Below are 11,165 nucleotides of genomic sequence, written 5' to 3'. Positions count from 1 at the left end.
ATTTTTATTTTTTTGGTTTGGTGTGCTTTGAGTTTTTGGGGAATCGAGGCGGGGGAAAAAGAGGGGAGGGGCGCAGGGACGTGCGCCGACGTGGCAGTAGCATCGACAGCGACGGCTCCAGACTTTTATTTGTTTTAATTTGGGCCCCCCCCAACTCTCTTTTGCTTCATTTAAAAAAAATTAAAAATTAAAATGGAAAATTCGGCTCTTAAGAAGAACAAAGAAACAAATCTACTTCCTTTTATGTATATTATATATAAAATATAATATTATTGTTTTTATATATATCTAAGAAGAAGAGAGAGGAAAAAGAAGAGAGTGGAAAAGAGAAGGAAGAAAGAAAGAAAGAAAGAAAGAAAAAAAAGGGCAAAGGAGAAAGAGAAGGAAAGTGTGCAGCGCAAGTTGCGGAAAAGACCGACCGACACGTGGCGGTAGAAAGGGCAGAGCTGACCGGCGGAGCAGCAAAAAGAAGAAGAAGAAGAAAAACAGAAGTCTCTCTGAGTGCTTCTTCTTCTTCATTATTATTCTCTGCATCATCGCCATCGCCATCGCCATCGCCATCGCCATCATCTTCTCCATCTCCATCTCCATCTCCTTCTCCATCTCCTTCTGCTTCTGCTTCTGCTTAACCTCCATCTCCATCTCCATCTCCATTTCTTCTTCTTCTTCATCATCATCATCATCATCATCATCATCCCCTTCTTCTTCTTCTTCTTCTTCTTCACCATGCTGCAGCAGCAGCAGCAGCAGAAACCTCCGCCATCCTACCTGCGCCATATCACCCCTTCTCTTCCTCCTCCTCCTCCTCCTTCTTCTGCGACGCAGACCTCCAAGAAGAAGAAAATCCTCCATCGCCGCACTCCTCCCCATTCTTCTCTTCACTCTTCCTCTGTCTCTGCTGCAGAGCCGTCTTCCTCCCCCCCTTCCTATTCCAACAAGAAATTTGTCAAATTCATCCTCAAAGCCCCACATTCCCCTCCACATTCTTCTTCGCCTTCTGCTTCGTCTTCTCCTTCTCCTTCTCCTTCTCCTTCTCCTTCTGAGTCTCCTTCTCCTTCTGCATCTGCTCCCCATCGCCAGAAACATAGGCAGCAGCCCACAGAGCAGCGGAATCATCCTCAACATCAGCGCTCTCTGCAGAATTCAAACGCACAGATCAAGCTTCCATCTCATCCTCAGCAGCCTCGTCATTTCGAGCGTTCACAGACCAGTCTTCCTAAGAAGCTGCTCCGTCCCCATAGCCACCAGCAAAATCAGAAGGCGAATCAGACGCAGAAGCAAGTAGAGCAGATCTCTGTCTCTACCACCTCTAGATACCGCTATGAAGAAGAAGGAGAAGCAGAAGAGCATGAAAATGACGAAGACGAAGAAGAAGCAGCAGAAATGGAAGAAGAGGAAGATGAAGAAGAAGCACAGAAGATTAATCTGGAACATTCTAAGAGAAGAGAACAAGTAGATCTAGATCTGCAGCATAGCTGCAGTCCTCGTTTGAAGCGTCAAAAGGTTTACCACGATCTGAGACCACAAGGTCAAGGGGTCGACGTAGCTTCTTCTTCTTCAGGAAACTGCCCCAAGTTCCTGCTTAAGCCCAACTTCTCTCATCAGACCGCTCCCCTCCTTGTCAAGAAGCTCCCGCAAAAGCCTGACTCTAACCAAGGTTTCCATGGAAGCTCCAATGAAGCTCTTCCTCCACGTTCTCGTCATGATAACATTCCGAAAGGACAATCTCCGCCATCATTCTCTGCAGCAGCGGCCTCCTCAGCCATCTTTGAACTCCAAGAATCACAGAAACCTTCAAAAAAGCGAAAACTGAGATCTTCTGCGGTCGAATCAGGGAGTTTTGAAAGTAGCCATAGCCTTACTCAGTATACGGCCTCAACATCAGCTCTTCCTCCACCTGAAGAAGAAGAAGAAGAAGAAGAAGAAGAAGAAGAAGAAGAAGAAGAAGAAGCAGCTTCCCTGAGGCCGTACCCAGAGGTACGCCGTATCCACTCTCCTTCATAAATTACATCCATTGTATCCTTGAGTCTCTCTGTGCTTACTTCCTTTCCTGTTTACTTATGAAGAATAAAGCTCTCTCTCTCTCTCTCTCTCCTCTGTTTGATCGAAGTTTTTTCTTTTCCATGGAACTTCATGGATATGCGCTAAACCTGCTTAAACTTTCATGTCTATATCTGCATATCTTTTTTGTTTCTACCTTTTAATCAAAATTCAGGTTGGCTAAGCTAAGCTAAGGTTTATCCTCCTCCTCCATGGAAACTGTTTTACAGAGTGAAGCATCCAAGGATTCGGCCGCGGTAACTCTTTCTCCAAGTTAGCTTCAACCTCACACTACTGCTATATATTTTTGATTGAGGTCTTGTAAACAGCTGTTTAGTTCAAAGAGAAAACCAAAATTGGCCTTGATGTGAAATCCATAGATAATTCTATCAGCTCAATTATTCTCTTTGTATGTGTTTGTCTTTGTTTTCGCAGAAGGAAACTTATACTGCGATGACGATGATGGTGATGATGGCGGTGATGAGGGTGATGGCATACAGAAGCTTGTTCCTGCTAAGCATCTGCTAAAGTCTGTTCTAGACAGATTGCAGAAGTAGGTCTCTTTATGCAGAATCCACCAAGTTCAGGGTCTTATGAGATCTAAATCAGGCTAATACCATTGTATTTTCTGGGAGTCAAATCAGTCTTATTTGATTGTTTCTTGAGTGGACGATGATCCTAATTGCATTGTCTTTATAGAGCTTAGTCTGTGAAATTTCATTTTTTGTGTAGTTATTTGAGAGACACATCAGTCCATTGCATTGCTATCTTTGAGAGGCTAACCATTCAGACTTTCATGTCTATGACAAAAGATTAATCAGTCTAATTTGAACATATTCTGAGTTCTTAATCAGTCTAATTAATTGCATTGTTTTTTGAGAGCTTAATTAGTCTAATTAATTGCATTGTTTTTTTAGAGCTCAATCAGTCAAATCTCATTGTTTCCATTGATCTAATATTTGTGAGAGTTTGCACCATCTGCAGGAAAGATAAATTTGGGGCATTTGCCGAACCAGTAGATCCCAAGGAGGTATAACATGCAATGTCCAAACTTATGATCACTTCATAATTTTTTTTGTGCATTGTTTCCTCAGCTCAGATAACAACATTTCCAGGTACCCAATTACTGTGACTTTATTAAAGTTCCAATGGACTTTGCTACAATGAGAAAAAGAATTGCATCCGGATATTACACCACCATTGATCATTTCGAGGTATGCATGCCTTATCACAGTTATTGAACAAAATTGAGCCTCAAAATACCAGTTTAACATTATGTCTGATCTGTTGAATATGTTATCCCAAATGATCTCAATGCAGAGAGACATTTTCACGATTTGCGACAATGCCATGACATATAATGCCAAAGGCACTGTATATTTCAGACATGTGAGTGCATGTCCTGAAAAAATCTCAACATATTTTAACGTGAAGTGAAGAGGTATAAGAATCTCACTTCTTAGCTATGGTGAAATTTACTCTCATTTTGCATTTTGGCTATGTTTTTTCAGGCTAGGGCTATCAAGGATGTGGCTGAGAGGATATTGGAAGAACTGAGAATGTCGCGACCGTCCATTGAATTGGATGAAATGCTATCAAAACAGAGATCTGCAGGAAGTGTCTCTATCAAGAAACCTCACAAGAAGCAATTTGGTATGAGGCTCATCCATGAAGATGCCACTGAAGATATTGCTTTAGAAAGCACACAGGCAGGAGATTTGGACGGGGATACATCAGCATTGCCTGAATCATCTGTACAAAATGTTGAGCCAAGTTTCTATACTGAATCTCCTAGTGAACCGAGAGATAATAACCATGAAGATACTTCAGGTACAGTCTTGATATTTTCTTACTGTATGCTCTACTTGATTTAGTGAAGTGTTTTTAGAGATTTGTGCAAATCCTTTATGCATTAATGCCATTAAACCGTTCCATTCACATGAAGCTTGCTTGACCCTAACATTACTGGTCTGTCATGGAATTGGGAAATCTCTCTCTTCAAATTTCAATGATGTTATCTATCGAAACCCTCCTCCTCCTCTCTTCTCAATCATCAAAATCCACAAATCAAGTGATCCTTTGGGTCCTCCTACTATCATATATAGTCTCTGTCCTATGCATTGAAACCATTGAACCTTGTACCCAATATAGAATATCAAATATGGAAAATTTCTGTGAACGCCGACAACATCTCAGAATCTTGACATGTCCTGTCTTGGATGTGTGAATTAGATAACATTGCTGGACTGTCATGGAATTGGGAAATCTTTCTCTTCAAATCTCAATGATATTATCTATCTCACCGAATCCCTACTGCTCTCTTCTCAATCATCGAAATCCACAAACCAAGTGATCCTTTGGGTCCTCCACTGTCATATATAGTATAGTCTTTGTCCTATGTATGGATATCTTGGCTCGTTGGATTGGACCTTGGCATCAAATTCGTAACTTTCAGAGAAGCCAAGATTGTCCAGGTATTGGCTTCATCTAATGCATCATATCTGGGCTCCCGTGGATCACTAATCTGTCTATAGATCTATGTATCTCACCATCTGTTTACAAAATTAGGCTCCCATAATGATGTCCTTTTTATCTAAAACATTAGAGAACACAGTGATGGAAGAGATAATATTATCATGTCCTTTTTATTGTCTGTTTATCTCACCATTCATCTGTTCTTTACTCTATAAAGTGACAGAACTAGACTACCCTAAGTATGGCATGGAAAAATTCTAAACACTAACATAACATTTCCCACAATCTCTTCTGTATTTTTCATGCTAAGCTTCATCGCCTTGCACTATTGTAGGGTAATAAATAAGGGCTGGTTTAATTTCATCATATTATAAGGCTAGTATCCCATGCCTGCACCATCTCTCTTTCGTTCTTCTTTACTTGTGGATGTAGAAACCAGTTTCTCTGGGTCTTCCGGGATGGGCCTTGTTACAAATAACACTCAAGAAAGTAAATCGTTGAATTCATTCAATCTATAAATAAGATGATGCTTGGTACGTCACCGAGTTGTTAACAGAGGGTGTGGGAGAGGAGTTTGATCCTTGTCCCTATAGTTATCCTTATGAGCCACTTTTTTGCGAAGTTTCGTCACAGCATCAATAATAGATTTGGCATGGACAATGGAGCAAATAAATATGCACGGGAACTAGTTTATCCACCACACATACTCCCAACATATCTGTAGGAATCTGCACTGAACATACTCCCTGTGATTGTGCAGGTGTCCGTATCAATAATGTATCTTAATATTTACCAATTAGTTCCTAAAATTTATGCATATACCCAGAATGTCTTAGTACAGTTTAAGAACTGGAAAATATCCATGTTACTCCTCACATTAGGCGTACCGTTGGTTCTGCTCTTTCTCTTTGTAACACTATTAGATGCCCACACTTTTAACATCATTTTCTAATATTTTGTGAAGTCTACCAGCCGACACAATTTACTGCTCATTAGGTGAGATGCAGTAATCTTCATGCCAATTAACATTATATTATGATTAGTGCCAATTACAGTTATTAGTATATGATTCTTTCTAATTACAGTAATTAGCCTTGCTGAGGTAATAGGATCATAAGCAGTGATAACCACATTACTAATTTAAGTTATATGTGATAATGAGCACTCTGATTAGTATCTCAAAAATAAAAATGCTAATCTAATTATTTTAATTAGCACTAACCAAAATCTGTATTAATGCATTTGTCACCAACCACAAGTGACAATGCCAATTGCTGTAACTGGCACTCTTCACAATACAATACAATCCTAATGGAGGATTGATTTTACAAAATATTATAACACATCATTTTAAGCATGCAGTTATTTTTGACGTAGGATGCAAGCTGAATGTTTTGAAAATGCAAATTTATAAATATTTAACCATTATATGCACAGCCATGCATTTTTTGTTCCAATAATGTTTTGAAAATGCAGATTTATAAATATTTAACCATTATATGCACAGCCATGCATTTTTTGTTCCAATACATGTTCAAGGCATTCCATATGAATGTCTTAGACATAGGACGACTGTATCTTCTCCCATGCTTTCCATAGGGAGGTTACAGTGCTAAATGCTGGTTTTTTTCCAACCCCTTGGGTTTTTTGCTCCATTATCATGCTGTTTCTTTTTTATATGTTTTTTGTATTTCTCCCTGAACTTGTATCAAGACAATATTCCGATCTTCTAGGAGTATCTCTTCTTCCATCCTTTCAAGCCTGTTTGCTTTGTTCCGAGTATTTTCAACATTTAAAGGCTCCTTTTGAAAGCATGAAAAATGGGACATTAGTGTTCTGCTTGTCATCCATGTGTTTTTTCTTAGCAGCATATCTACGTGAAATGAATTCATTGTAGGTTATTTTGCAGGATATTTTCTCAGGAGTGTGGGAAGATCCCCGGCATTTTATGAGAATCGTCGGAACACTTATGTGCCATCCATCACCTCCTCTCAAGATCTAGATCCACTTGTGACCACGATTAGTGGTGAATCTCTGCAAATTGTACCTGTAAGCTTGCGTGATGTCAATGAGTAGCTATAGTATTTGTCCATAGAGATTCAAGTCTTGTTTTTCTTGGTTCTGTTATGTAACCATTTGGTTCCATTGTTTTTTTTTTTCACTATTATATTTACTCATTTTGTGTTGATGTGGATGTAGACGGGGCATCAACTTGATTTTCCATATGCAAGGAGTTTAGCTCGGTTTGCAGCTGAATTAGGACCCATTGTCTGGAAAGTTGCTTCCAAACAAATTGAAGCAGCTCTTCCTCATGGTTATCTATTTGGCCCTGGTTGGGTTGGAGAACGTGAGGCACCGGTTGTCACATCCAGTCCTGTTAGTAAACAACAAAAGCAGATGCAACCTAATTATGAGACCATGGATAAACTGGCAGATGAGAACGTTAGGTCCGGCATTCCTGTTGTGAACCAAGAAAGCTGCATAAAGCTTGCTGAGCATGCATATACACAATCTATTGATATGCAAGAACCAAATGAGAATCAGGCTCCAATCTGTCGAGGAGGCTCTGCTAAACACAATAATCGATCGAAGAAACAAAGCAATGCTAGCTCAATTGATTCAAGTAAACAAGTGCAGCCACCTAGTGCTCAACACATAGAGAGGATGGACAATCGAGATTTACTACCTACAGTCTCTTCTACTAATTTCTTGGCAAAACATGACAGCTTGCTAATGAATGTTCATCATCCACATACGCAGTCAGGTGCTCTGGTATTGCCCGATGAGAGCCAAACTGCAATTGCAACGAATAATGCTCATCAATCTTACATCCAGTGCGATCCTCAGACCGTGGCAAAGATGCCTCATGAAAACCCATCAATGAACAAGGAAAGATCATGGAAAGTAGATTTGCAGTCAAATGCTCAGACAATGGGGAAAAGACTGCATGAGCATCTTATTGACAACCAACCGAACCTGAACAAACTGGATTACAACTCATCTCCACAGTCCAGCCTCTCTAATGTTCAGACTGCGCCGAGAGTGTCACATGAGAATAGGCATTTATTGGCCAATGCAGCGAGTGGTTCACTAGATCAAGAGAACCGAAAGAACTCCACAGGCCAAAAAATATTGAATGTATCAAATACGCATGTTTCATTTGATCCAACTTTGATGAAGTCCGGTCAGCAGCCACATTTGCATTCTGATAGTCAGACAACAGTGAACCTGTCAAGCTCATATGACATGCCTACAGTAACTCTGAAAAGTTTAGATAATGCTAATGAGTTCCAAAAAGGAACTAACAGTACATCTATGTCAGGAACCGTGATGAATCTGAATCATCCAGCCCCAGATAATGCCATGCTGTTCGGGAACAGAGTATCAGTTAGGGACGATAATCCAATGAAAAGCAAGGACAGTGTTCTTACTATAGAGAATCCATCTAAGCTTAGTACCTCTGAATCAATGCCAGCAATGTTATCTACTACTGCCATACCTTCAACTTCCCCTGCATGTTTCCCCTTCATGGGAAAGTTTTTGGACAGGTCTAGTTTTCTGAGAACAACAGATTTGCAAACGGAGAATGCAGACAAGTCTTGCAATGGAAGAAATTTGGATATTAACTGCAATGCAACAGTTCTGAAAGGGGGCTCTTTGAACCAATCTGAAAGTCAAGCTGCATACTCTGTTGCTAGAGAAAACTATTCAAATGGAACTGAGAGTGGTACCGGGACTCCAAATGTCCCACCGAACTTGAACAACTATATGGCTAAATCTATTCAATCTGCTCAAATGGAAAATGCAAGCAAGCCTTTATATGGAAGAAATTTGGATATGAACTGCAATGCAGCAATTATGAAGGGAACCTCTTTGAACCAACCTGAAAGCCAAACAACATACTCTGGTAGCAGAGAAAACTATTTTAATGCTAATGAGAGTGGTAAAGGGAGTCTGAATGTTCCTCCGAACATGAAGAGTTACAACATCACTAATTCCATTCAATCTTCTCAAATCGAGAATGCAAGCAAGACTTTCAATGGAAGAAATTTGGATGTGAACTGCAATGCAGCAGTTGTGAAGGGAGCTTCTTTGAGACAATCTGAAAGCCAATCTGCTTACTCGGTTAACAGAGAAAAATATTTGACTGCAAGTGAAAATTGTAAAACAAGTTCAAATCTTCTGCCAAACACAAAGAATTACAACATATCTACTTCTATTCAACCACCACACATGGATAATGCAAGCAAGCCTTTCAATGGAAGAAATTTGGATGTCAACTCCAATGCAGCAGTCATGAAAGGAGCCTCTTTGAACCAATATGAAACCCAAGCTGCACCCGCAATTAACAGAGAAAACTATTCAAATGCAAGCGAAAGTGGTAAAGCAAGTTCAAATGGTCAGCAGAATATGAAGAATTACAGCATCAATAATTCTGTTCAATCAACACAAATGGAAACTGGAAATAAGTCTTTCAATGGAAGGAATTTGGATGTGAACTGCAATGCAGCAGTTATGAAGGGGGGCTCTTTGAACCAATCTGAAAGCCAAAGTACGTATTTGATAAACAGAGAAAACTATTTCAATGCAAGTGAAAGTGGTGAAGTCAGTTTGAATGGTGTGCGGAATGCAAAGAATTACACCATCTCTAATTCCAGCCAATCAGCACAAATGGAGAATGCAAACAATTCTTTCGATGGAAGGAATTTAGATGTTAATGGAAATGCAGCAATTATGAAGGGCCCCTCTTTGAACCAAACCGAAAGCCAAGGTGCATACTCAATCAACAGAGAAAACTGTTTGAATGTATCTGAAACTGGTAAAGGGAGGTCAAATGGTCCTCCAAATGTGAAGAATTACAAAATCTCCAATTCTGGTCAATTAGCACAAGGCTCGATGCTGGCTCATAATTTGAATATTCCGAGCCCAAGGTCCTCGGTTGCTGGCTCCAAAGATACTAAAACTGTTGAAAGCTTCCCTTTGGGTGGCAATAGAGAGATCAATTCTGTAGAATCAGCACAAATCAATACCTTGTTTCAATATAATCATTTCAATTCAGTGCAAGATGCAAACTCTAATGGTGTAAGAATGAAGAACAATACCTCACATCATCACAATGCCTTGCAGTCAGCACCAGCAACAATGCTTTCCCATAGTCTGAATTCCCCTGTTCAACATTCCTTTATTAGCAGTCAAATGGGCACGAGAGAGGTGAACATCTTTGCAGAGAAAGGGCTAAATGGCAGAAGTAACTTCATGATACAAGCACCGAATAATGCTGAGAATAGCCAAGAAAGGAACCATCCTAACCATACTAAAAGCATTCTGCAACATCATGAACAGTCTTCTGAAAAACAAAATGTGATTGTAGGTTCACCAACTGCTAGCTTCTCCTCTGTATTTTCTAATTCAAATGGAGGTTCAAGATTCAAAGAAGATCAGAGAATGCCTGGAAGCATGCCAATTCAACAATCAGATGCTAACGGCAATGCTGCCATGAAAAGCCAGAGCCAGCTGGTTTCCAGAAGCTCTGAAATGCAATCCACACACCATGCAGGAAGATTTCAAGCCAATGGAAATCAAAAGCATTATATTCCAAATGTGCCACACTTCCTCCAGAAGCACCTCAGTAAGAGTTCTTCTGATTCACCAGGTCAGAATCAGCAGGCTCAAATGCAAATGCAAAGCAATTCTGGAACTCATTATATGAGACCATCAGAGTCATGGAGTCCCAACTTGGTAATGCAAAAGCAAGCTGCAGGTCATTGCCTACCTAGTGGTGTTTCTCAAGCTGTAAACCCAGCAGTGTGGCAGTATGCGGAGCCTCGTGGAACATCATCACAAGGGTCTGTCTCTTTCTCTGGAGCTCCTGATTTGAATGTGAGCTTATCCCATACAAAATCCCCTTATGATCAGTCTACCGGTAATGAGATACAACAGCCTGATTTGGCATTACAACTGTAAGGAAAAGTGGTAAGGGAAGTAAATTTGTTAAACAATGGAATTAGCAAAGTTTCATTTCTTAAGGGAGAAAAAGGCCAGAGTTGTACAAAAGTCTATCCTGTACACATTGTAAACATGCACTGATCCTCCCTTGTTAGTACTGGCTTTCACTACATGAGCCCCATGGAAGGATCCATACAATGTCTGCACTTTAACCATTATATTTATCACTTTTGGTGCAAGTGATGCGTGCCATGAATGTGCACTTTTTCCCTTTCTTTTGCATAATCAAAGAAAACAGAATTGATTAAGGCTTGTAATCTTTATATCATTCTTTGTTCAAGGGATGTGTGCAACTGGGTGAATGAATGTCAACTGTTTTCCCTTTCTTTTTGCATAGCCAATGAAAGCTTGTGATTTCCTACGCCGTTGCACCAATGCTTCTCACATTGAGACAATAACTCGACTTTCTTATGTTTGGGAGGTCATGGTTATGATTACTCGGCCTGAGAGGATTGAAGGAACGGAGATGTAGAAACAATACCTGTCAACCCTAACCAAGAACTGCCAGCACAACTCTAAAGTGGATTTCATGTGCTAATTAGTAATGTGGTAACATCTGGAAGAGGACTTGGGCCCTGAAGTAGGATTGAAGAAAGTTTCTAAAATAAATTTCGGAATGTGCCCAGGTCATTTCACTTTCAGAT

The 11,165-nt window shown here is 40.1% G+C and overlaps 1 protein-coding gene across 2 annotated transcripts; it reads left to right on the top strand.

The window, feature by feature from the left end:
* The first annotated feature begins 711 nt into the window (after positions 1–711).
* On the top strand, positions 712–10,769 carry LOC147853086 (uncharacterized). 2 transcript variants are annotated; one of them, XM_087333086.1, is made up of 9 exons: positions 712–1,977; positions 2,271–2,313; positions 2,476–2,593; positions 3,025–3,070; positions 3,156–3,254; positions 3,361–3,429; positions 3,552–3,870; positions 6,425–6,564; positions 6,715–10,769. In XM_087333086.1, the coding sequence occupies exons 1-9, from the start codon at positions 727–729 to the stop codon at positions 10,477–10,479; spliced, it is 5,850 nt and encodes a 1,949-aa protein (XP_087189212.1). In that variant the 5' UTR covers positions 712–726; the 3' UTR covers positions 10,480–10,769. The 2 variants fall into 2 exon arrangements, with proteins under 2 accessions (XP_087189212.1, XP_087189213.1); XM_087333087.1 differs by having other exon boundaries at positions 1,864–1,977; positions 2,216–2,313.
* Positions 10,770–11,165: the final 396 nt, after the last annotated feature.

The sequence above is a fragment of the Azolla caroliniana genome, unplaced genomic scaffold (assembly GCF_043228905.1).
Source record: "Azolla caroliniana isolate FFs.n. ecotype wild unplaced genomic scaffold, voAzoCaro1.0.p SCAF_17, whole genome shotgun sequence".
Lineage (NCBI taxonomy): Eukaryota > Viridiplantae > Streptophyta > Polypodiopsida > Salviniales > Salviniaceae > Azolla > Azolla caroliniana.
This window is presented reverse-complemented; position numbering and strand designations above follow the sequence as displayed.